At 45.1% G+C, this 27534-nt stretch overlaps 1 protein-coding gene across 1 annotated transcript; it reads left to right on the top strand.

The window, feature by feature from the left end:
• LOC146178320 (immunomodulatory peroxidase-like) lies at window positions 1–27534 on the top strand. Its single transcript, XM_084579675.1, has 15 exons — window positions 1–114; window positions 3240–3255; window positions 4808–4943; window positions 5680–5891; window positions 6343–6537; window positions 7059–7181; window positions 8832–8933; window positions 9635–9745; window positions 19725–19860; window positions 20824–21033; window positions 22137–22271; window positions 23616–23840; window positions 24967–25136; window positions 25973–26078; window positions 27008–27534. Exons 1-15 carry the CDS (start codon window positions 1–3, stop codon window positions 27066–27068), a joined length of 2052 nt encoding a protein of 683 aa, XP_084435801.1. The 3' UTR covers window positions 27069–27534.

Genomic DNA, 27534 nt, shown 5'->3' with positions numbered 1-27534 from the left:
ATGGACCTTACCAAGACCAAGAGAGAGGGGCAAAAGTCGCTGGAGCGGTTGCTACACATATTCCAAGGCACGAAGGAAGATGTGATCAAGACCGTCCACGACAAATGCTACAGAGTAGAGCTAGAGGATCCATTTCTATGCACAGAAGAGTAAAAAGGAGACCCAAATATGAAAATGGACGAGTCGATCACGGAGGAAGAAGTTCGGGCGGCAACAGCCAGCGCCACTTGAAACTTAGCGACTGGCGACGAAAAAGTCAGTAATGCCATAATTCGGAACATGAGCAATAGCAATACCAAGGCACTGGCAGAATTGACACCGTTTGATTACTTTCTTTGAACTTCCGGGATCCAGATTCCAGAACGATGGGAGCGACATTCCCGCCGTAGGGAAGTAAGGGACTGCACCAGGAGGAAAATAAAAGACAATACTGATGGGGGTATACATGTTCACTTTAAAAAGAATTATTCAGTACTAGTGTTAAATGATCCCTGCGGGTACTTTGGTGTTTACTGACACGCTATAAAGCACACATTAGGAACCTGTCTTTTCATACTGCGTTTTAACCCAGTCGAACGAGCGTGCTGCGTTGGCGTAGGGGTAACAGGCATGACTAGCGACTGAAGAGGTTCGAATACCCTACTTCGCCACCCACATTTAGAACACAGCTATTATGCACCCGTTCTGCCGTTGGACCGCGTCATTGTTGTTGCCGGTGTAACCGTGCGAAATAGTGTCACGAGCCACGAGAGAGTCACGAGACAAAGAAAATCCCTCACAAGAAGAGAAAGAACAGCCGCGAGCTCTGCACCACTCGCTTATCAAACACCAGGGATGGCCCGTCGGACAGAGTGCAGGCGTCATGCACCGAAACCGGCATCAACAAAGGCCCTTGACGCGCTCTCACCCAGGCTCCCAGGCTCCACGACATCGCGCTCTCCATTCGCATATTATTTTTTTTCTTGTGCAAGGAAACGAAAGAGCTTCGCTCAGATTTCGCATTCGAGGATGCCGCAATCGTCCTCAGAATCCTTATCAGGTGACTATGCCGCGGCCCTTATACACCAATTAGGATTTTCCAGTCTCGTCGATGATCCCGCTTTACTCAACCGAAAGGGACATTTTACGCTGATACAAAGAAGATATAAATGTTCTTCTTCACCGGAGGCGCAAAACCATGCAGACTCATCAAGATCGCATTGAAAATTAATGTGTGTCCGGTAGATGCGCGGCCGCAATATTTGTGGACATCATTAACGTTGAACGAAAACTGTTCGAGAAAAAAGTAGGCGACAGTATTGTGGAGACACCCCTTGTAGTATGCTGTGGTCGTGGCTAGAGCCCTATACCAGTTAGAATATATTTTGCTTTGCTCAAGTATTGCCAGTTCAGTTCAGTTCAGTCGTTCAGTCGTGTCCGACTCTTCGTGACCCTATGGACCATGTCACGCCACGCCTTTCGGTCTCTCACTATCTTCCTAACATCACATAACTTCATCTGCAGTGCCTCGAGGATGCCGTCTAACCATCGCGTTCGCTGCCTACCCCTTCTCCGGCGACCCTCAACCTTTACCAACATCAAATATTTCTCCAGCGACTCCTCTCTACTCATCAGATGACCAAAGCAGCTGAGCTTTAACTTTAGAATTTGACCCTCCAATGAGCAGTCAGGGTTTATGGTCGACAATATCGACTGATTTGATCTTCTGGCAGTCCAAGGAAAAAAAAAACTCTCAAGAGTCTTCGCCAACACCACAATTCAAACGCGTCAATTCTTCGGCGGTCAGCCTTTTTCACAGTCCAACTCTCGCATCCATACATCACAACTGGAAAGACCATAGCATTGCCACCTGTTTTCATTTTCACATTTTTGTTACGTCACATGAGAGCAGGGATAAACAGTAAATAGTTCCGAGTGTGTACGCTATGCGTGTTGAATAACATTCTCTCTCTCTCTCTTTATATATATCTCTCTCTATCTCTGTGGCTATCTACTCTCATTTGACTAACGTTTTCCTGGGAATGAACATCGTACATGCCCGCTTTTGTAGTCAACCAATCCACGTTGACCTTCACACAGCTCATTAATTAAGCGCTGAAGCATGCACTAACTGGTCCCTCTTAATCGCTTACCACCTGTTTGTCACACACGATCGAGCGCAGTATGCTGGGCTATGCATGTTCAATCCCGGAAACGAAAGACCGCCGAAAGCTTACGCCAGATCGCAAAGCATCGAGAGGTCGATGCACCGGAAAAGGAGGGGAAGAAATTCGGGGCAACTGGTACTGTTAGCACGTGTGACTGCCACACGCTTTGCACATACGGTGAACTCATCGCCTACTTTCTTTAGCTTAATTCACTGTCTCACTTGCCCCTTCTGTTTTGTTCGCCCCAATCAGAGCCAGAAATATTGCGGCGAGGGACAGAACGATCAGCAAGCCGTTGCGATGGGGTCGAGATGGTATGTATGCAAGTGCATATTGTTGGATGTGGACATTTAACAAACTCGCATGTACTTATCATGCTCTACTACTGAGCTTTGTCTAGTATGGCCTCACTGGTTCTCACTCATTGAACATGTAATCAGCATGGAATGGACATTCATTACCAATGAATGATAGCGGATATGATCCCTAAGGATAACGGAGAGAGTTTCAACGCAAGGCAGGCGTAACAGATGGTGGAAGATGAATCTGCGGCGAACGAAGAGCCGCAAGCAATGCAAGAGATGGATAATTGGCCAGCATTGGTTCTGAAGCATGCATGCAGGTGTTGGAGGTATGTGTATTATGCAGGTAATCAACAGCGTTAGTTGTAAGTTGTGTGGGATGCTGAAGCACAATACGAGCATGTGTGATTAACGTTGCTTAGAACCGAGCAACTTTACGAGTCGCCGTTGGACAGGTTGCAATTGTGCCACCGTACATGTCCTTTCGAACGTGATGAGTTCAAAGTTTTTACCCGGGGAGTTATAAAATCGAAAATTCACTCGCGGGAAGCCCATACATGGTGAGAATATTTAACTTGGGCGGTGACCCCCTTGTCCGACGAAAATATTTAGGTATAGAGGACGTGGGACGAGTATGCGAAACGTATGGAATGTGCCGTGCCTGTCTTGGTCAGGAGTGCCGGCACTAATCTCAAGGGCCCAGAGCGTACTCATCCGTGGGGTGTGAAGAGAAAAACAGTTTGATCTCAGTGTCTCCAATCCAAATGTTAATTTGATCTCAACGTTGCAGTTTCTGTTGGATCCAGGTAAGTGCAGAGCGGAGGCAGCTGATCATATTCTACCTGTTCGGCTTTGATACCGTGAGAAAGTTAAGGCTCCCGTGTAAAGGAGAATACGCCGGCGATGACGTTGATGTGAGGAAAGAATCCGGATTGGTCGTACATGTAGCGGCAGAACTGAAAATAAATGAAGTGCTATAGAAAGTGCTATAGAAAAGATAATAAGGAAATTAAGAATTAAACGTCGAACCCTTGTATTCTCTATCAGAACGCTACTCGTATACGGCATATCCGTATACGATGTGGGGCTTTGTGCCTGTCTTGTGTGCTCTTTCACATAAAGTGGCATATCTTCGACTGCACTCTAATTAGTGTAATGCACGCAACAAAACGATTAAGCAAGTAACGAATTTTCACGTTTGTGAGGAAGGAGTGCCAGGAACGAGGATTCGCAAGAGGAGTCGCTTAAGGGAGCAGTAAACACTGTCGCGTCCTCATAAAGGCGAAGCTCAAATGCTCCAGACATTTTGTTCAAGTGAACTTGAAGTGCCCTTAACACATCTCATAAGGCTTACACGCGTAACCTGCATACAGGTCGGAAATGGGCATGGTATGTGGCGCATCACTCCTTACTGACCGTGCAGTAATTAGGTGCGATGCGTTAGGGCATTACTCGCGTACTGTGCTTCTTATTACAATGATGTGAGCACGTTGTGGGTGCCTTCTAGTACATGAAGCGGATGCCTCAGCAATTTGCACGACCGACATTTCCTAACCGATTTACTTCGCATGAGAAGTTTATCAGTGACAGCCAATAAAAAAAAAAAAAAAAAAGCCGATACAAGACGTGTGTAAGCAGATGGGGGCTCTACGTAACAGTGCTGCTGTGAACTATGCGCCCGCTATTCGGGCTAAGGTTTAATATTTTCCGAATGACCTGATACCTCCAGTACAATTTCTGAGTGCTTCAAACTGCTGAAATTACTCGTCAGGGTTTTCCTGGTGCTGGGGATCAGTATTGCCAGTGCTGCGGTATTGGACGACGATGACGCAAGTTCAGAAGACTTCTACCCAAAGCCCACGTCTACCTTTGCCCTGCGAAAACAGGCTCACTGGCGGTTCACTTCAGGTAATACTTGAAACACGACGGATTACCGCAAGTATGCTATACAAAACAAGTATTCGTACTGATGAATTGTCTGCAGGCCTTTTCTCTTTTCTTTCCTGTTGGCTACGAAGGACGGACAAATGACCGCGGTGATGTTCTACGGGAATTATTGATTAAACACTTTTTTTATCATCGATATTTATTACCTCAAGGCATCGGATGAATATGTGATGAAGGATGAAGAAATGGACGAATTCATGTGCCTATTTCTCCGCATGTCTTCTTACGTTACATTTGTTACCATTACCATGTGTTGGATAGACATCGGAAATAGTTGCGTCGTTAATTTTCCTGGCCCTGTTTCGGCTATACCTCTTCCCCTTATTGCCCACAACCGGCTACTCATTTGCCATAATACTCATTTGCTCGAGAGCGTCTCGCGTCTTACCCACTTTTCACGTTTCTGTGCAGACCTCGATGCCAAGGTGTTACGAATGGGCTGCCCCTACCTCGGTGGTCTCCAGCGGCGTACGTTCCCAAGCGTGGCTGTTGAGCACAGCGGCCCGCACCATCACTCGAAAAATGCCGTACGGTTAAATTCCGGCAGGTAAGTGTAAGGCACATTCAAAGTCTAGATTTAATTTTTTTTTCTCCTAGCGATTACAGGAAAAAACATTACAACCAGGCTTTCTGTTTTTCGATGCTGTATATTCTCTGTAGGCATTCGGTTTGTCACTCAGTTCGCACAGTTGTGATGGTCATGGGTTGGTGCAGTTTGTTGTCAGTACAACTTTGAGCATGTATTTTACAGCAAGAGCCCATTTTCTTTTTCTTTTTATATAAATCGGATATCACTAACCGGTGCTCAGAACCATCCTGCAGACTACTCCTTCTCAAGCGCCTCATCAACACCTTTCTTGCCACAGCACCCGAGCACGTCTCTCACCTGCCTATCTGGCACTTCCTACACAAACTGTCTTAACCTTGTATCCAATCTCAAGCCCTATCGCTTTCAATGCTCGGTAGCTATCTATACTCAGTTCTCTAATTCCTTGTCTTTTCTCTCCTTCCCCACTGAGCTCCTAACTGACATTGAACCGCCTTCACTACCAGTGCGCCCTCATAGTTCGCCCAGAATGCCGTGGGTGCTTACGTGGTCGCTTGCAAATAGTCATCGCCTCTTCTCCCTCAATATGCGTTTGCTTTGAAGACTTATCTAAGCTCCTTCTTTAAACTTCTTTCATCCGATTTACTTTTACCGTATTTACTGAGCACCATAGGAACAATAGTGACACATCGCTTATCGCTCTCTTTTACTCGTCTCTTATGACGCTCCATTGTAGGGAAGTCACAATAGAGCCGGTGAGTCACGCCAACGTGAGCTTTCGTGAGACGACGAACGTGGCGACAAGGTGCGTTCCTGGAGCGAAGAGAGTGTGCGACCCGGCAAAGCCGTACTCGGAATTGAACGGCAGCTGCAACAACCTGGCCCATCCGGACTGGGGCGAGAACTACGCTTGCCTCCGGAGACTGCTTGAACCGACGTACGGAGACGGTGAGAGGCGCGCCAGCTAGACCCGTTGCATGCATGTTTGACCGTCTTGAGCTCGTGATGCGTGTTTGATGGAAAAAAAAAAAATTTGTGAGATACTCAGTGCAAATGAAAACCACGAGAAATTCCAATATCATAGAAGAAAGCGCCCCAGTAGTTCTGGAATGGTGGCCACCGCGGAATCAAACCCAAAAACTCGGGATCCAATCCCTGTCATAGTGGGCCCTTCTTGATTTTTTATGGAGACGAAAAAGCAAAGTTCGCGTGTGCTGTGCGATGTCAGTGTATGGCAAACCCTGGTGGTCGACATTTCCTGAACCCTTCACTACGGCGTCCATTATACCATGCGTCGCTTTAGGGGGTTAAAATCTATAAACAGAACCAAACCAAACTCTGTTTTCTTTTCTGCAATGGCGAAGTAGTAATCTCTCCCTGTTTGTTATGCATGTTGCAGAAGCCGGCCACGTTCGGCTAGCCAGAAGTGGCCGCGCCCTTCCCTCGCCAAGACTCGTCTCGACGACTATCCACACCGAGGAGGAGACATCCGACCAGAGGAGGACGCATATGCTCATGGCCTTCGGACAGTTTGTCGCCCACGACATCACCCTCACGCCAAACAGGCCTCTCAGCCGCCTAGAGATCAACCAGGGTATACGTCAAACTTATCTTAGTCTTCTGCACTGCAATTTCAATTTGTATGTTAACATACAAATTGAGCAGGGGCTTCACAAAACAAGGTCACGTGGCTTGTTATATTGAAGCAGCCATCCGAATTCCAGGATGGCTATAGTTTCGCAACGGACGCACCAGTCTTTGTATGCGTTTCATTAGATAGTGACGGAACCTCTAAAGAACATGGACTGTGCGTCCGATGGAGTAAGCACTACAGTTCACTATCCAGGTCATTAGCAACTAGATTCTCTCCTCTGTTAAGACATGCGGGCCCACTGCACACAAGTTTCGGAGGCTCAAGGTTGTTCACAGTGAGCACACAATAAAATGATAGGACGTCCGAAAAAAAAAGAAAAAAAAAAAACACTAAAAAAAAAACAAAAAGCACTCCCTAAGCTTAGTTCGGATATGAAATATTTGGATTCAATCACTAAAAGGATGGATTATCTTCCAGAAGGTAGAAAGTTACTGAAAATTTCCGTAATGCTATTTTTCAAGGGATCGACATGACGACGGGTGCGCTTCCGATTGACATCCCCGAAAATGACACATTCTACGGCCAGTTCAATGCGACCAAAATGGACTTCCAGCGCTCGATGCCTTGTCCAATGTGCCGATCCGGTAAGCGTATCTATTTCACCGGTATTCAAAGCATAATGTAAATATTGTTTAACATCATTGCTATCAGTTCACATTTGCTTTCCAGGTAGATTGCAAAAGTGCCATCCTGCGAATAACTTACATACAACGCAACTTGATATGATTGGAGAAACGAATAATTGAAGAATAAATATACGGTAGATCATATTTTTGACGTATACATAAACGGTAACTTTCAAGCAAATATGCTAACGTCTACCCTTTGAATCTTAATCATGAGTACGCAAATTATGCCACTTGAAAATGTCTTGCGGACATTACGCCACCAAAACAAGCATGAACAAAGCATATTAATATTTATTTATTTATTTGATACCTCAAAGGCCCTTGGTATATGAGGCATTACATGAGGGATGGGCATGAGAGTTAAACAACAATGGTATTGATAGCGCTCTTAAAATGGATGGCGTTGATATGATGCACGGCGTCCTGTGGTAGATCATTCCAGTCCCGGGATGACGTGACGAAAAAAGATCGAGAATGAGCGGTAGTTCTTGCGGAGGGTGCGTAGACGGTCTTATGGTGATTAATACGACTTGAGAGGCGATAAGCAGGTGATATGACTGATTCTCCTAAATATGAATGATAAAACATATGAAAGAGGCACAATCGAGAAATTTTCCGTCGGGTTTCAAGGCTAGGTAAATTGGCTATAGATTTTAAAGCAGACACACTAGTCTAGTCACTTGCTGGGTTAGAGCAAAGCAGAACTGTGTATGATACCCGCGCAGCAGAACCTTGGCATGTTAAGAAATGCCGCACAAACTATGGCAAACAAATGTTGCAGCATACCTTACCGACCCTTCTGAACCAGTTGTACTGCTCCGAAAATATAGATTTAATCAATATTTCTTTGAAAGAATTGCCCCAAATGTTCATGTAGTATTGTACTGTACAAGTACAATGCACTGCGTACTAAAAGTATGTCTCTTTCTTTGTGCCGACGATGTTTTTTTTGTTTTTTTTCCCTCACATCTTGTTTGATGTATTGTACTCCGCCGCCGTCAATGCTGCTCTGTAAGAGGAAGCCAGGACCTCTCAAGCTGTTTATACAGCTTTTTCCCTGGCTGTCCTCGCAACACCAGTTGCGGAAATAAACCTTCAACCTTCAACCTTCAACCTTCAACCTAGTATGAATAATTAGAATAAATGAAACGGATAGCACGCTTTTGTATATTTTCTAAGGTTAAAGAGAGGTTAGACTGGTGAGGATCCCATATTTAGGACGGACAAAAGTTATGTATGCTAATGATTTGATGGATGGGGTGGCAAAACGTAGATTGCGCCGTATGAAACCAAGGGTACGATTAGCCTCGTTAGCGATGTTCATGACATGAGATGACCATGTTAGGCTTTGCGTAACATATGACAGCAGTAACAGAGTGGCGATCACTTGCAGTCCAACGGCCTTACTTTCAAGGTAACTGAGATAAACATGGGACCCATACTTTTTTTTTTTTTTTTGCTGGACAATTTCCTGCACGTGGAATTTGTTTGCCGAAAGGACCAAACTAATTTCTCCCAACTGATGGCAAAGAACCGTCATTTGTAGTGCAATGCGCATAGCAAAGCACACTGCTTAGAATTTTTCCGAGCTTTTCACTTTCGCAGGTCCCCGGGAACAGCAGAATTCGAGGACGTCCTACATCGACGCTTCGCAGGTCTACGGAGTGAACGAAGACACCGCTCGTCTTCTTCGCCAGTTCAGAGGCGGTGCGTAGCTTTACTCACCTGTTGAGAGGTCTATAAGAACGAGAGTGTCGGCATCTAACGCGGCAACGTGTAGTGGAGGGGTTGATGATTGCCTTACATACTGTTAAGAACTTTCACGTTGAAAGGTAGACTTTCTTCACTTGTAAAACTGACAAGTGCAACCTAAGATGACATCCGTTTCAATGCTATACTTGCAGCTTCTAGTACAGCTCCAGGGGTTGTTCATAGCAACAACCCTGGAAATGGCCAGCAGTGAATACCACCGTGTCAAAAAGGCCTACCTAATTCACTATGTGCATGCCGAGGCTAGGCTCGTGCTCCTTACTACGTATAAAGTAAACCTCCGGCCGAGGTATTCGTTAAGTAAGAACTATACTGTCACGCGAAATGTAGACATCCAGTGCTAGTTTTAGAAGCGTGAGTGCTACAAAAACTGATCATACTTGCTTACAAAACACAGCAATAACGGAAGGGCTAGTTCGATACTTGCTTCGACACACTGTAGGACTGACTGTAAGGGACTACTTGTCTACCATTCAGTCGGTTGGCCGGTCATTTTAAGAAAAACTCTAGCTCAGGAAGTTGAAAAGAAGGCAGGTATGAAAGCAGCGTACAGTAGTGCTTCAGTGGGTTACAAAAAGCTTTTATGGTCAGGATGATGATAAGACATCAGAGCTGGTTTTGTCTTACTTGCATCACAGGTCTTCTGAGGTCTCTTTCTCTGAACGGCGAAGATCTTCTGCCGTCCAGCATGGATCCAGCGATGGATAACTGCAGCCAGCATGCAGACACGGGGATGTGCTTCCATGCTGGTACTGTTCGCTCACACCTTTCGTCATAGCCGAACTAGATAAACAAAAGCATAAAAAAAGCACAAATATTGAAAAAAAACCTTTTTTTTTCAGTGGAGGAAAAAGTGAAAAAGAAAACGAAATTTCCAAAATGCGATTTCAAATTTTTGCGACTGCTTGCTTCCAGGTTGGAATAATTTTTGCTTTGCAAATCACTACAACTAGCAGCTACGAGATAGTAGAGAGCAATTGTCATCGCCTATATTTTTAAGTTTTTGTGAGGTTTGACTCTCCAAATCTGCGTCGGCTATGAGGGACTCAGTAGGGCAGGATTTCGACAATTTCGATTACAGGATATTCTATAACATGCACTGAGATCCAAAAACACACCGGCGCCTTGCGTCTTGCACCGAAACGCGACCGGGATCGACCCGGGTCACCCGACTTAGCAGTCGAGTGTCTGTGTCATCGCCTGCTGAAATTCCGTCTTTCAGACGTTCGTACTGCGAGAAAGTGAGCTGAAGCCAGGGCGCACGCATGCGCCGACTGAAGACAAGTCTAATTTAATGATTTATTTCACGGCTTGGTCGAACGTAATGGCTTTATATGCTATAGTGCGATGAACACGGCATAAAACCAAAAAGCCTTTTGCCCGCGTAAGCTGCTTTATTCGAATGCAGGCCTTCTTGCGGGGGACTATATTATTTTTGGAAACGCTATAGAATAAACTGCATGCGAGGTATAAATCGCGCTGCCATCTAACGAACTTTAACGCAACCAGCCAAAAGCTTTAACTTACGTTTGCGCAGTGATGGCATGTGTACTTTCACAAATGAAACAAATGAAGAGGGTATACGTGCATGACAGTTGGTTAGAGTGGTGTAGTGTTGGAAACATTGTGAAAGGTTGGCGCGTGGTTTAATGTCTGGAAGCACTTTCTGCGTGTTAAACGGCTGGTGGAAAAGCCAGCAGTATGCATCTACTGCAACGTTAAGCATGAAATTCTCTCTATGGGTGCATTCCGCGTCATGTAGGAGATTTAGGCTGGACATCAAGAAATGAAATGCCAAGCATCAGCATTATCTATAGGCGCGGTCATGAACTCCAGCACGTGACTCGGTACATTGCAGAGGCGAAGAAGAGCACCACTAAATGAGAGAGCATCGAGGGAGCAGCGTCTTTTCTATATACCATCTAGAGCTGCAAAGCAAAACTGACGTTTCCTCAGCTAAAGCTTTTCGCTATCTTGTGAGTGGAGTATTGCTCAAATAGAATTGCTCGCAAGTGAAGCACCGTGTAGAGAGGATTGAAGATTGAGTCGTGCTGGACACTTTTGAGAAACGAATGCACTAATATCCGTGACAAGGTGTATTGGTAGCAGTTTCGCATAAATCGTTACTGTGCTATTCAGTCATGGCGTTTAACGTCCCAAAGCGACTCAGGCTATGGTTGACGCCACAGAGGGGGGCGTTGGAAATTTCTGCCACCTGGGGTTCTTTAACGTGCACTGACATCGCACAGCACGCGGGCGCCCTGATTTTTGCCTCCATAGAAAAGTGGCCGCCGTGGCTAGCATTCTATCCCGTGTCCCCAGGTTCAGGGGTCGAGTGCTCTAACAACTGAGCCACCGCGGCGGGGTTATCAGTAGACGCAGACAAAGATTCTCATACTTAAGCTAACTGATGTGACTAAAACGCACAGAAGCGCTAAAGTAGTTTAGCGGAAAACACCAGCAACATACAGACAGACGTTGGTACTATTGCAACGTATCTGCGCGCACCACATCCATTGAATATGCGACATATTCTTGCTTATGAATGAATTCATGAAGCTAAAATCAATATTGATGTTTGTGTGTTTTAGTGAATTAATCCACGCATGTACCTCATTATTTTCATGATTTCAAATTTTTAATTAAAACCGGTTTTTTTTTCTTAGCCACTCACACTTTCTGCAAATTTCGCATCTCTAAGCCGAACAGAAAAGCTTTGGTTAGAGGACTGGCGGTAGCGCCAGGGCCTGGTGCAGTTTCTTTACTGAAATTCAAGGAGACATAACTTGAGGACATCCCTTCAGTTATTCGTGGTCGTTCTCATAACCGTATGACTTGAGTTCACTAGCTGCGATTCAAAGGCGGCAAAAATATAATAGAAACCCACAGATATCTCAATTCACAGGGCTGCATATAGGCTGCGTGAACGCAAGACATGGTCAGGTTACGGCTATGACGTAGCACCCCTCAGGGAAAACTCATTCGAATTTATCTAAAGGAGTTCGTGTACGCGAGGTATTTCTTTAACGGCATTTAAACACCCAACCACAAAGAAAAGAAGCCAGAATTTAGGAATAAAACAGGCTCGAGTACACGCGTGAAAGGAAGCGACCTTTATATTCTGGCTACTGCCAACCACAGTGTTGTCAAATATCCTTTGAGGCCCGTTTTTGTTTGTGTCTTCATTCGGGCACCGCTTGTGGAACACGACACTCTTTTCTAGCCGTTGGGCATTGTGTACTCTGTGTTTTGCGCCTCTATGTCACTGTTTTATAGTTGTATATGATAACAGAAGGCGCGAGGTCTATTTATGGCTGGAAACAGAATGGTGCCACACCGTGCATTTTTTTAAGACAGTGCTCGAGCTTTCAGCACATTTAAAGGAAGAAACACAATCAACATGGATTTGTTGGCTGAATGAAATGAAAGATATACATCTTTTATTCAACGATCAAACAGTTCATGTGAGCCCTGGACTCACGCTGGAAGCGCACGTACACTTTTTACTCATCAGCTAGTTTATTCGGCGAATAGCAACGCGCCTCATCACATCGACAGTCTCCGTTCCCTGCCATGACCGAGACAGTATGAAGTCCCCTCCAATAGAGAGTTTTACGCGTAGCGTACTAGGCTCATTACACTGAAAATCCGTCGCCGTACGGCCGTACCCCGGTTTGAGAGGGAGCGGTCACAAATTTCTACCTGCGCAAATATTGAGTTGCGCCGTCATGCTATGTGGCAGCCACCGAAACTACAGCCATGATACGTGTTCGCCAAGGTAGATGGCACATCCGCGTTCGCATAGGGTGCCTGGAGGCGCGCATCACGGCACCCTTCTAGTGCGTCGTCATCAAACTGCGCTTCAAGGCCGAGATGAAAGAGATTCTGCTAAAATGATAGACGGCTTGTAAAGAGTATATGACATACATATAGCGCAGGTTGATCAAGTGAGAGTTCTTGAAAATGTGGTTGGTTGACTGATTGATTAGTGAGGAGTGATTGCTGATTAGTGAATGACACAAGCGTGGTGTAGACAAGTAATCTTTGGTGTTTGTCAGTGAATTCGAGGTGTTTGTCAGTGTGGCTGGTACTAGTGCGACAACGTTGTCTGATATTGTACTAGATGCGTGTAATATTTCCGGGGTTCCGTTTGAGATGTCTTCTGTCGTAATGATGCTGCTCGACGAGCAGAGAGAAGTCGTAAGACGAATGCCGAGATGGAGAAGAACACTCTATACGAGGTAGCTAGACGTGAAGCGGGACGACGAGGTACAATGTTAGAAGCGAAGCGTCGTAAGTGCGAGGAGGAAGTCGAGCTTGACCATCAGGAAGCTGCCGACGATCGTAAATGCAGCGGCTGAAGGTGAGTTGGTCCGTAAAGCCAAAGATGCCGATCTGAAACGTCAACGCCGTTTAATAACAGGTAAGCAGCTGTAATGAAAGAACCATAAGAGTAGCAACAACAACGTCCGCCTAATTTTAGTAAAACGTAAGTGTGCCCGTACGTGATGGCCTCGTCTTGATAGAGACGGTTCGCAAAAATTATCATGAGGATTTCCACCTTAAATGCAATAGCATGTTGCTTCTATAGGTTTTTCATTGCACCCCAATATGATTGTTTCGCTTATTTTGATGATTTTAGTTTAGCCCCTATAGCAAGTGTGCATCAACCTACTGTCGCTGCTGTCTGCCATGCCATGTGACCAGTGCATTTCCCTACAGCCAACTACCAGCGCACCTGAAAGCTTGACCACGTGGTATCGTGCCTTCATGCACCTCCGCGTTTGGGCATGCCACCTGCGAGTTGTCTCTTGCCAGATCATCCGCCAACTCGGGAATGTTCCGCAGCCTCGTGACGTCATACGCACCGCAGACGAGTCAGCACACGGCCCTGTAATCTGCCAAATTCCAATGGCAGCTGTTATCCCGGGCATGAAATTCCCTGATTGGACGACACGTCGATGTCGCGCGGGTTTGTGATGTCACGCTCTGGCTGACCAGTCAGCGATCAGGTCACATGATCTTTGTGACGAGCGCTGACTGGTCGAAATGTTTTCATCGGAAAGTTCCATCATCTATCGATATACCGGGAATTTCCTGGCAATTTTTCAGCGGGGTTTAGGTGTAACGAATGCAATTGGATCGCATAAAAAGGCGCCCATTTGCTGTGTGGTATCAGTGCAGCCTGCACATTAAAGATCATGAGGTGGTAAACTAACGAGCTTTTCATGAGCACTTCTCTATTTTTCCAGTCTGTCGCATCTTTACTCTTTTCCTTTCGAAGCGATTCAGGTATCTGCCAATAAATCAGACAGTTACCGCGCCTATTGTTTCTATAATATGTAAATTTGATTTTAGGAAAGGAATGGCGTAGTATCTCACGCTTTCTCCGTGGACACCTGACCCCGCGGTAGGGGAAGGGAGGAAGGTGGGAGTGAAAGCGGAGAGAGAGAAAGAGGAGCCGTAGTGGAGGGCTGCAGAGTAATTTCGACCGCCTGGGGATCTTTAACGTGCACTGACATCGCACAAATATGGACGCCTTTGAGTTTCGCCTCCATCGAAGCGTAGACGCCGTGATCGGGTTCGAACTGGGGTACTCCGGTTCAGTAGTTGAGACTCTTGTCCACTTAGCAACCGCGGAGGGCATTGACGGCGAAAGTATATCTTCAGGGGGAAGGGGGGACATATTTTTGTTTACTGTTTATGTACTTGAACAGTACTCGCTCAAGCTGTAGGTCTCTTTTGCCGCATTCCTGAGAAGAGCAATATGCTTAATATGCCAGCGAGCAATGTGCTCTCAGCGTTGGTACCCACGGCAGCCTGTTTTTATAGTCGAAATTGCTTGTCTATGAAAACCAATATTATGACAAGCACCTCTAATACTTGCCTGCCTTCGTGTTTTGTAAACATATTTATTTATTTGTCGTTACCCTCTGGGCCGTACAGGCATTTCAGAGGGTAGTGGGCAAGAAGAAATACAGAAAAAAACACTGTAAAAAGCGGGTACATAAATAATCCTATATATACAATATTAGCTATGAATTCGGCAATAATTGTATTAGTAAACACAAAACTAGTAGTACTTATACAATGCAGGTTAAAGCTTTGCGAAATTTATTTGTATCAGTAATAGATATAATTTCACTAGAAAGATCGTTCCATTCTTTGGAAGCACGGGGAACAAATGAGCGTAAGAAAGAATCTGTTTTGCATAAGGGGATGGCTACTTTGCAGGGATGATCAATGCGATGCGATATGTAATAGGGTCTCTGAAAAAAATTGCTGTGTAAGACGGAATGATAATATAATTTATGGAATAGGGTTAGCCGGCAATATTTTCGTCGTGAAGCCAATGATGGAAGACGCAAAATAGTTTTCATTTCTGTGACACTTGCTCCTCGGTTATAGTTAGAAAGAATGAAACGGGCAGAGTTATTCTGAACGCGTTCAAGTGCAGTAATTAAGTAGTCATGGCTTGGATCCCAGACTGCTGCTGAGTATTCTAATTTTGGAAGTATTAAAGTTTTATAAAAGACTGATTTCAAAGTAGACGGGGCGCGCGAAAAATTACGTCACAGATAACCTAGCGTTTTGTTAGCGTTGTTGATGACGTAATCTATATGAAGCCTCAAAGTTAGGTCGGATGAAATTTGAGTGCCTAGGTATTTATAAGAATGGACGATATCAAGTTCAATGTCATTCAGAGTGTATAGAGGGTACGAATTAGCAGTATGGGTGACACGCATTACCTTGCATTTGTTAGAGTTTAGTTCCATCAGCCATTGATTACACCAATTAATTATAGCCGTGAGGTCGCGCTGTAGAATGTTAATATCATTATCGTTTTTTATTTCACGAAAAATAACGCAGTCATCTGCGAATAAATGTATGTTAGATGACACATAGGATGGAAGATCATTTATATAAATTAGGAACAATAACGGTCCGAGTACGGAACCCTATGGAACACATGATAGTACATTAGAAAAAGATGAGTTGTAGCCGTTAGCGCAGACATATTGTGAGCGATTGGTGAGAAAGCATTTGATCCATTTGAACAAATTGGTGTCAATGTTTAGCGGAAGTAATTTTTGAAGAAGCAACTGATGACAAACCTTATCAAATGCTTTTGAGAAGTCTAAAAAGATGCAATCAACGACTGATGACTTATCCAGTATATGTTGTAAGTTATTTGTAAAAGAAATTAGTTGAGTCTCACATGAATAAGTTTTGCAGAAACCATGTTGTGCTGACGAGAAAAATGAATTTCTCTCAAGAAAGTTCACGAGTGTGGCGAATATGATGTGTTCAAGTAATTTGCAACATGTACTAGTAATGGATATGGGGCGATAATTAGCAGGAAAGGACTTGCTCCCTGATTTGTGAAGTGGAACGATCTTTCCAATTTTCTATTGTTCAGGAAGTGTGCCAGTGTCCAGTGACTGTTGAAAAATATGAGTTATAATAACTGAGCTATCGGCATAAGTGCTTTTAAAAAATTTGCATTAACGAAATTGTATCCTGGACTAGAATGGTCTTTTAGAGTATTAATTAGGCGAGCAACACCAGCTATGTCAACAGTCACTGGTGGCATCACGAGGTAATCATGATGACATATAGTAGGAAGACTGGTACAGAGTTTGGATGAAAAATTATTAACAAAAGCCTCATTTAATACTTCAGCACATATCATTATTAACTGATTCACCACATGAGTTTAAGAAAGCAATAGGATTGCTGGATGTGGGATTGATTACTCGCCAGAATTTTCTGGGATGTGTTTGTAGCATGTCCGGTAGGGTGTTAGATAAAAACTGGTCCTTGGTATTTTTTAGTGCCATTAGGTATAATTTGGAGGCAGCTTTGTAAGCAGCCCAGCGCGAGTCAGTTGGTGAACGTATTGCGATGCGATAAAGCCGTTTTTTCTTGTTTGATAATTTTTTAATATGGGCGTTGTACCATGGCGCGTGCGAGTTAGAGACGATGTTGCGGACTAGAATATATTTGTTTGTTAGACGGGCAACTTCCCCTGCGAAGATATCCCAGTTTGACTGAATGGAACGATCATGAAAGTTTGAAAGAAAAGATTCCATGAAAGTGCATAGTTCATCATTTATTGCCACGAAATTTGCTTTTTTTGTAGTCGCGTAGAATCATTTTTGCCTTGATATGTTCGGGGGTGCCGCATTAAGGTGAAAAGTAATTGATAAATGGCCACTAATGCCTGGAAATAAAATGTCTGATACAAAATCCGGATGAGAAAAAAAAGGATGAGATCAAGTGAGGCATTAGGAGATATTCTAGTTGGTTCAGTAATTAGCTGCGTCAACGAAAATAAGGAGCACACGTTAATGAATTCATCACCCTGCGCTGAGAAGTGAGACAAAATGGGCATCGTATTAGTGTTCCAGGAAATGTTCGGGAAATTAGTCTCCGAGCAGGAGTATAGAAGTAGAAGAGAAAGTCGTGCTTATTTTATTAAAACAGTCATGAAGTTCGTTCATAAAGGTAGGCGGTGCAGATGGGGACCGGTAGCGTGTACTCAGTATCAATTTACGGTGATCAAGAATTAACTATATCCAGACTGTTTCAAGACCAGTGTTAATATTGATACTTGAGGATGAAATGTCATTAGATATAGCGAGTAGAACGCCGCCACCACGATGAGCCAACCGATCACATCTGTATAAGGTAAAATTATCTGTGCTGGGAAAAATTTCGTGGTCTAGAACATTAGGCGTGAGCCATGTTTCAGTAAGAGCAATAATGTGTGCCGAACATGTATCAGTAATAGATGATAATGCATGATGTTTATTTTGAACACTCCTGGTGTTAGTAAACAGAACAGACAGTTTCGTATTGGACGGAGAAATCAGACCACAGCCCCTCTCGCACCCCTAAACAATGGCGGAGGATGATGCATCTGAATGACTGGCAGTGCTATCTGTGCGTGTCCGAAGTTGTTTAACGGAGTCCGACGGTATGTCATACGTGTACAATCTGTTGTTGATTGATAGATTATCATATTTTAGTTTGAATTTCAGCGACTGAGGTAGAGATTTTGCGAAATCTATTAGCTTTTTGCGGACGGTCCTAGTAGCAGCCGAAAAATCTTCGTTTACTGTGACATCGCTTGATTTCAACTCACTGCGCAGTGAAAGCACTTGATCTCGCATTTTGAAGTTCGCAAACTTTGCGATAACGGGGGCGACATTTGTTAGAAGAAAAATTGCCCAAACGGTGAACACGATGAAATGAATAAGCGGGAAATGACTCAAACACAGCCTTAATCTGATTTGTAAGTTTTTCTTCTGTTTGGAGCCAGGATTCTTGAGAATCGAGAATGCCGTAAAAAATTAAGTTATCCCGACGAGAGCGATCTTCTAGCTCGTTCAGACGCTATTGTAAGCGGCAGTTTTCAGCCTTTAGTTCTTCTACTGATGCCTGAGCAGATGTTATTTTATCTGAGAGACGGTCGAATAAATCGGATTTCGTTTCTAGATCGTCCAATCGCTTGCGAATGCCAGTGATGTCTGTTTGTATAGTTTTCTTGACCGGTTTTTATGAACTTTATGTCAGCCGCCAACTAAGTTTGACACTTCGCGCTTTGTGACGAACGGTTGTGCAAATCTTTGAGTAGCTGGAACAGGACAGACATTTGTGCGGTAGGGTCATCAGGCAAATTTTCAAGTTCAGTGACAGCGGGTTGACGCCTAGGGGGACCAGGATTGGATTCGATGTCCCCACAGCATAACAACAGAAACAACATTGAGAGGCAATCACACAATGCTTCACGCAAGGTTCCGGGGCACGGGAACACTACTAAGCACCTGTTATCGGATTTCTTAGCATATAGTGCAAATGTTTTACACACCTGCATGTCGAAAGAGGGCTGAATCAAGAGGATGCCTTGAGCAGTGTCCCCGTACCCAGCGAAGTCTCGATCGATGGGGTGGCTGCTTAAATAGCTGGTTGGTAGCGACGTCGTTGCCGATGATGCCGAATGAAGACCATCAAGTTGTGCCGAGGATATCGGTAGGGAGGGAGCGTGCAATTGTAGTCATTGAGCGGTGGGCTTGGTACCGGTAACGAGGCCAAAGGTACTGGCTGGTTGAGCTGCGCAGCTGATAGCAGCGATGCGAAGAAAGCTAGGAAAGCCTGCATGTCGAAAGAGGGCTGAATCAAGACGATGCCTTGAGAAGTGTCCCCATGCCTAGTCATATAAATGTCAACACAAAATTGCCCACTACGGCGTTTGCCATTTATGAAAATAAGGGGGTCCTAAGTTAGGTTCCAGAAAAAATACGTCAAATATGCAAATAATGCAGGAAGCCAGGTGGAGAGAAGGCGCCTATTGAGCCTCCACATAAGAATATTTGGAAGGGGGGCTGTGACCACTACTGTCACCCGTTTTCGCGTCCCTGCCACCGGCGAGTCCACCAGGAGAAGGAACTCTCAGAATCAGTTTTAATTTGCACTCGGTCAACATGGTGCCTACCACGCAAGTTCAGCTGCCCTTCCTACCGCTCCGTGTCGTTTTGGGGCAGCACATCAGCAACGGCAGTCAGTCGTATAGACCGTCTATTTGCGCTAATTAAGTCCTCGAAATAAAAGTGTACTTCTTTCACGCTTTCCTGCCGCAGCTGCGTGCAGAGGCCTTGTATGCGGGAAGGTTTTCAAAAATAATTGCGAGCATGTAATGCAGCGCTATTGTCTACCATTGCGCAGGTGACGCGAGGACGAACCAGAACGTCGGCCAGGTCACAATGCACACCATCTGGATGCGCGAACACAACAGGATAGCGCGCAAGTTGCAGGCCGTCAACCCCGGCTGGGACGATGAACGCCTTTTTCAGGTCACGAGGCAAGAATAACTAGTTATTCGAATGGGCTTCGCTAGTGTTTTTTGTTGAAAATGTTATTTTATTCGCAAGCGGAATAGTATGCATATATACGAGGTCGAGAGCGCGTAACTTGGTTTCTCGGCATGCTCTTTTTTTTCCAATCCTACAATTATCTGCGAAGGTTGATGATTGCTGTGCGTTAGGATAATCTACGTGTTCATCACGAAGCGTGATCATCGATTATCCACTGAATACATGTCCTCCGGTCCGTGTTCTTTTGTACCAGTGGATAAACTGGTGCTAAACTGGTGAACACGCTATAGGTGATGTTGACAGGCGTATGGAGACCGGGCGCTCCGAGACTCTCTCTCTCTCTCTCTCTCTCTCTCTCTATATATATATATATATATATATATATATATATTTCCCTCCTGCACCCTCACCATGGATGGGCATGTGGGTAGTCTTAGCGCTCTTTTGACGTATTTGTCTAGGAGTGAACAATACGTGGACAGAACTGTAGCGGAGGCCTTGCGAACCTCTCAAATCGAAAGACTCAGTTACAACAGAAACACGAAGAGATATGTCTAAAGTTGGAATAAATCGAGGCATGGGCTCCACGTAAAAATTAGAAATAGACATGGATCTCATGAATTTCTCTCCGCAATATGATGTTGTTTTACAAGCATGACCAACTACAGTACAAATATTTGAGGCCTATACTTCATGTTGAAATACCTTACCCTTAACGAGGCACACTGAGATACAGCTAGTTAGGTATGAAAGAAAACAGTGTTTGCACATTGAACACGTTTTGTTACTTCTAAACTGTGCCTGAAAATCTCTCAAGACAGAAAATGCCATTTAGAATAAAATAAAAGGTGTGACTGCCATCCGTAGTTACCGATAGTAATCATTGATTGAATGTTGATAATGTGTTCCAATTTATATTTGAGCGACCTGTACATTCACGCCGTACGTAGGAGGATCGTGCAGGCTCGCTTGCAGCACATCGTCTTCGGAGAGTGGGTGCCTGCCGTGTTGGGCGAAGCGCTTGCCGCCCAATACGGACTGCTGCCCAAACGGGATGGCTATACCCGTTACGACCCGAACGTGGACGCGACGCTCCTGAACGAGTTCGCCGCTGGCGCGCTGCGCTTCGGCCACACCATTGTCAACAGGCGCTTCTACCTGTAAGGCGCACACGTCTTCCTTCTGTTCGTTTGTCCCAATACATTCGCCTTAACAGCAGGCGTAGTTGATGGAAAATGAGATTTTCAGTGACGCATCGTGCAAATCGAACGGATGTAGACATTTAGGAACCTATGCAGATTCTCTGATCACAGCGAGACGGACAAGATGAGCTTTGACTTGACATGTTGTTCTCGCTGTCACTAATGAACTGTCGTAGGTTCCGGAAAGTCGTTCTTTCTTCAGGCACTGTAACCTCATTTTGCGCTTTTAATGCCTGACCATACAAATTTTCGTTACATACTTGATAGTTTCTTTTAGGGCCAACTGTCATTTAGTAGTAGTAGTAGTAGTGCACGAAAGGTTTTGTATGTCAATAAGAAAAATTCACTGATGTCACCACTCTATAATCATGCGATCTGTCCTGTGCGTACAGACGTAAATCACTGCTGAGTGCCTTACGGGCAAAATTGACTTATGTATACAGATGTATGAGAGTGTGGTTCATCGCTCCTTCTGCGTGTCGTCGCATTAGAGTCTAAGGATGCGTTCAGTGAGGGCGGGGAAAGGAACATATAAGGCACGACGCCACCAAGACATTTTTCAATACGCTAGCGCTACAACCCGCATGCGCCAATTTTCCCGAAGTTTGTTCGTCTCCTGTCCTCTGACAGATCATATTTGGCAGGCAGTATTTGAGGCTAAAATAAAGTTCATGACCATGAGTGGGTATTGAACCCGTGGTGGCGCGGACAAATCAGGTTCATCAGCCACTGCATTCGACCATCGCCGCAGCTGAACATCACTGTCAGTTTTTCGCGGTGTGCTTAGCATGCTACCGTCTTCGTTAACGTCAACCCGTGCTCAGTCAATCCAGAACACCGCTAGCGCATTGCTCTCTTAAGGTGTGTTATGCAGTCCCAAAGTTTTAGTGTGCTACTTGCAATCCCACCAATCGCCAATTTCGTAGATCTTTGACGTCTTCTTGAGCTTGAAAATTTAGTCTGGAGTCGAGACTAAAGTGAAAACCAAAGTGCTAGAACACCTAGTTGGTATTTGGTCTAATTGCATTAAATCGTACACCATTTATTTTTTTTTTCTAAAGGCGCAACGCAAACTGGAGCGAAGTGGGCCACGAGGGTCTGAGGGGTCGATTCTTCGCTCCGTTTCCGACTCGCAAGGCACTCTGGGATCAGGTGGCACGGGGACTTGTCCGTCAGCCTATGAACGCTTTCAGCAGGTGAGTAAAGAAGACAACAAAACTTCTATTGATACGAACAGCACGAAAGGCACAGCCAGAGAAGCGAGTGACACGAATGCCAACTAGTTACCGAAAACGTGTATTCAAGCTGCAGAGCGAGTTCAAATTGCAGTGCACTTAGAGCAAACTCGAGGCCACAAAAAAAGAAACCAGAGGAGAGAGTGACGTTTCACGAAGTTTCTAAAGAGCTGCAAACATGCTTTAGGCAACTGAGACCGAAAAACTGTCGGCACTGGGTAAGATAGAGAGCTGTCTTCAGGCCTATAAACGTTAATAATATTTGTGAATAGATTACGGGCTGCACAGTGGAAGTAATGCCAACAATACAAAGCAAATTTAATTAACAGAAAAGTATGGGCATCGTACGTTTCTCTTTATTTGTGGACACGTCAATAACACTGTGAGGGAGGGGAGAAAAATGGGAGTGAAGGAAGAGAAAAGGAGTACCACAGTGGAGGACTCTGAATTAATTTCGAATACTTAATAGAGTTCTTTAACGTGCACTGACATCGTACAGCACACGGGCGTCTTATGGATTTCTCCTCCATCGAAACACAACTGGCGGAACCGGGACTCAATGCCACAACTTCGTGCTCAACTTCGGACTCAACCACGCCATGCACGAGCACTGTATGGTCGCGGTGGGTCCGAAGCGCCGGCATCAGCGGCCACAGTGATACCTCATTGCTGAGTGCGATATATATGTGCATGGTGAAGTTGCGGCGGAGGTGTTCACGGCACCTCAGCTGATTTGGCTTGACGGTGAAGTCTTTTTCAGCAAGAGCCCTGCTTAAGCGCTTTCACGGTTAAAGGAGGCTCAGCCCACTACACAGGGGGACTGCATGACCACGAACTATTAGCATCGTGGAGCCTAGGGGCGGCCTGCCATGTCTGCGGAAGTGAATGAATGAATGAATGAAAACTTTATTGGTTCTTTAACAAGTAGTAGCGATAGAGGACGGAGTCTTCGTCTTGAAGTCTGTGTCCTCCTTGGCCGTGGGTGGGCCCCCAGTCCAGGGATCCACTGAGTCGGAAGTGAAAGATTTCCGCGATTCTGAAATTAGTCTGACGATATTTAATTAATGCCGTATAATGGCCTTGTTTGTTGTTCGGCTGAGTCATTTGATCATTCGAGCGGACATTCTGTGCTGTGTTTTTGTTTTTGGCGCGTAAAAAACGTCGAAAAAAATGCGAGAGTACGGAAAGAGCCCCAAGAAAAGCAACACTCTTGTGGTTTGGCCTCAGATTACCTTCATTATGAATTTAGCCTATTTATTGACAGCAAGAAGTGTCAACCAGTTCACTTCAGTCTTGGTGGCGCAGGCATGGCGACCGTGCTCTGACCATGGCGGCGCTCACGCGGCCCGGTGACCTGTTCGGCGTGGACCTGTTCGCCACCGACATTCAGCGCGGTCGAGACAACGGCATCAGGCCATACGTCGACTACGTCCGGCTCTGCCACGGCCTCGAAATCACCACTTTTGAGGACCTGCATCGCCACAGACTCATGCCAGCGGAGGTCACCTCACTATTCGCGAAAGTTTACGAGTGAGTAAGAAGCGCCGCAACCCCCCCCCCCCCCCTCCCTTCCCTTTCACTTAGCTTGAAAGTGGAGGCTTCGCCAAAAAATAACAAATACACTGAAGCTCACAGAAGTTAATAATAGATAAGAGCAGGCAAGATGAAAAACTGAAAATCAATGATAAATTTAGAAGGAACAGACCTGGCTTACCGAAGCATATACGAACCTGCACATGCACGCTTACGTTGCTGGCCGCTGTTGATGTCACGTGCTCTTTTACGCATCGTAGGGGCAGCGCAAAAAGTGGAAATAAGGCACATGCGTTACAAAGTAACGTAATTCTATTACGCTGTATCTGAATGACGTGTGCGCATGTCTGTGGTTGCAAGCGTGCTTGGACAAGCAAGTTTTGGCTTGCAGCACACTCCGATCGAGTACTGCTTGCGATGCAGCAGAGACGTATTTTGGGAAAATATAAAATAAACAAGATGGGGCCTTTCTTTCTGTGATGCTACAAATCGCTAGTGGTAATGTGCTTGCTCATAATAGCTGGACAGTTAACTATCAGACTGTAGAGCGCCGTTAATAGGACCCGAACAAGTCAATTGTGGACTGAACTAAAGGCTCTGTTTCTCTGCCTCCGGCGATCAATCCTGGAGTCCGAGCGTTCTCGGCAAGCAGCATGTGTCCCTTCTTTTTCCGCCACTCTTATCGTCTAGATAAGGCGGTGCTATAAGATTAGGACACATTCATTGTGACCGTCCGATAGAAAGGAAAGGCTATAAGATTAGGACACATTCATTGTGACCGTCCGATAGAAAGGAAAGGGCCCCATCACCATCGCCATCATTAGTTAGCAAACTAGGAGTTTATTGCGCATTAACTGCTTTTGAGGTCTCTCTCCCCAGAACACGTCATGCCGAAAAAGGTCTACTTTTAACTGAAAAGACCTACGTTTAATAGTCTCCGAGGAGACAACCTGCACAAATTATTTTATAGTTAGTTTCAATGAAGATATTTTCACGCTCTTAAACAGTGGCGCTCATCTGTCTGGCGTTTAGCCCCGGTGAGCCAGAATGCGCGAGAGTAGAAATTTACAGCAGAGTTTGCGGCACCACTATTACTTCCTGTACGTCTCTTGTCTTTCCGCAGGCACGTCCGGGACGTGGACTTCTTCTCGGCGGCCATTAGCGAGTACCCATTGGGAAACGCCACCATGGGACCGACCATAGCCTGTATCACCGTAGACTCACTGGGTAGACTCAAGTGGGGCGACCGCTTCTACTACGAGCACGCGGGGCAGGCCGGATCGTTTACACCAGGTAGACACGGGCTATTATACTTATCCCTTTTTTCACTGTAAGTTGCCGATTCAAGTGAGCTGTCCGAGTTGTGTTTAACTATATGACATGATTGTCTGCCCCATCCCACTTGTTCTTGAGGCGAAGCTTGGCACACATGCATATATCTACGGCCAGCGAGAACACATGAACAACTGTGTTCAACATTACCACTACATGACCCTGCTGCTGTCGGGGGTATATAAACTTTTTGCGGCCTGCGTTCCTACTGTCAGACCAGCTTGGCTTAATGAGGGCTGTACGGTTGTAAAAAAAAAAAAAAAAAAAAAAAAAAAAAAAAAAAAAAAAAAAAAAAAAAAAAAAAGCTTCAACATTGTCTCTGCCGTTCGAATAACAAGTGATGACAGAAAGTGGAGAACTTTATAACAGCATCACGGACATGCGGCGCCCGTCAGGTAAGTTGGACGCCAGATCTAGTTTTCTGGGGAAACGGATTACTAGATGAATCTGCGCATTGCAAATAAGCATGGCTGTGCCGATTTGCATAGCGACATAAAGAACAAGCATGCATTTGGGAATACTAGTCAAATGCGTGGTGGCAATGCAACGGGCTTGGCCTCGATAACCGTTAACTATGTTGTCTCGCTGCCAGAACTAAACGCGCCACGTGAAGCAAAGCTGGAAAGGGTACCATTGTGCAACCGCGGCCAAACATGCTATAGCTAACCTAACGAGACCTTGTAGCCTCATATGATGCGACATCTCCGCTCAGCGTAGACACCAAGGCCACTAAAATCATGGCCAGTATATAGAGTGCAACTAAATAACTACACATATTGTTTTCCTGTCCGTGAAAGCTCAACTGCGAATCATTCGGGAGACCACACTCGCCAAGGTAATCTGCGAGGACACCGAAGGGACGCACCGGATTCAGCGAAACGTGTTTCTGCTTCCGAGTGAAAAGTAAGTAAAGCGCTTTACTACTTTCATGGATGTCAAAATCTTGCGCAATAATTTAGACCTTTTTCTTGATCGGCCACGATCGATGATGGCTTTGTGCAAAGGATCACGATGATTTTGAGATTAAGGTAACGCGACCACCCCGAAGTTGGGATAAAGACACCCCAGTGAAATTGAGCAAGTGGACAGATTTCCGTGAGCTCAGTCAATCCTGTCTGCTTTAGCGAATGATAGGATATAAAGTCAGATGTGGTTGAACATCTAAATTTTGCGAGAAAACAACCAAGTGCTATACCTTTTTTGATACGTGATAAGTTAGTATGCTTCAGTAGGAGACGCTGCAAATTTTGGTTTTATGATGGTGGCTGCAAGTGGTAATCTAGTGCAATCCCCTCCCAGTTCTCTCCTGGCGCATCATGCGTCTCCCAAAAAGCCTGGAATACGCTTGTACCGATTAGTTGATTTGTTAAGAACGCGCAGCAGTGGCAGAGATAGCCTACTGGTTAGTCGGAGAATGTGACTTGCGATGTCTCATAAGTGTTCAATGCGAGCAACGAACACATTGTTGCCCTTCTTCCCGCCGACAAGGGAGGTGGTTTTGTTGTGCTTTCTGAAGTTGCGTGTAAGGCGGGGACAGGAGAGGCTGCATACTCTCGGTGTTCGAAACAATGAGTGAGGTGAACGTTTTGTGATGTATGCTTTTTTTCTCTTTGTTCTTGGTCGCACTGTGCGTATGGAAGCCTGATTACTACCACGCCCAGCAACTGGTTTTAAAAATTTTCGCTGTTATTGTTTTTGAAAGGGACCTTGGAGAATTCTCTGTGGGCTTAAATCCCTTCAACACAGATTCGCAACAGTAGCTGGAATTTTCAAGGGCTGGAGGCCATTGTGGCCATATTTGAGAAATCATTTTATTTTGCTTGAATTCGCAGGAACCCCGTGGTGTACTGTTCCGACATACCAGACATCGACGTCAATCTCTGGGCAGAGTAAACGGATCAACATGCATCGAGGCCCGCCTTTGCCAACATTATAAGGCGTGCTCATAGCAACTGTGTCACTTCCAGCATTTTTTTTTTTTTTTTGAGTCAGTCGAGGACGACCGGCGCTGAGGTGCGAAAATATTTTTAGCTCGTACGTGCGTACATATACCGCGCTACCTCAAAACGAAGCAATGCTATGAATAACGAAATATAATTCTTGCTATGAAGTTCTGCCATCATCTACACTCATACTGCTTTTGGGTCGAGAGACAATCCAGGGATTTGGAAAGTTCGCGCTATAGAAGTAAGAGCGTGCTCGCTCCGAAGACATTCTCATCACCGGAATCTGCCATGATAAACTTTGTCTAGATGCACTTCCTAGATACTACCGGCACTGTATCACACGTCGCACATTGTCGTCTCAAACTGCTAAAAAGTACTTGATAATTTTTTTTTTTGTCCACAATGACACATTG

Source organism: Amblyomma maculatum, chromosome 9 (genome assembly GCF_055883805.1).
Source record: "Amblyomma maculatum isolate TAMU_Amacu chromosome 9, ASM5588380v1, whole genome shotgun sequence".
In the NCBI taxonomy this organism is placed as follows: Eukaryota; Metazoa; Arthropoda; class Arachnida; order Ixodida; family Ixodidae; genus Amblyomma; species Amblyomma maculatum.
This window is presented reverse-complemented; position numbering and strand designations above follow the sequence as displayed.

Excerpts from the sequence above, each read along its gene's own strand:
- LOC146178320 (XM_084579675.1), top strand. The coding sequence starts at position 1 with ATGGACCTTACCAAGACCAAGAGAGAGGGGCAAAAGTCGCTGGAGCGG. Across the intron at positions 21,034-22,136 it reads GTCAACAGGCGCTTCTACCT|GCGCAACGCAAACTGGAGCG; the intron begins GTAAGGCGCACA and ends TTTTTTCTAAAG. Across the intron at positions 22,272-23,615 it reads CCTATGAACGCTTTCAGCAG|GCATGGCGACCGTGCTCTGA; the intron begins GTGAGTAAAGAA and ends TTGGTGGCGCAG.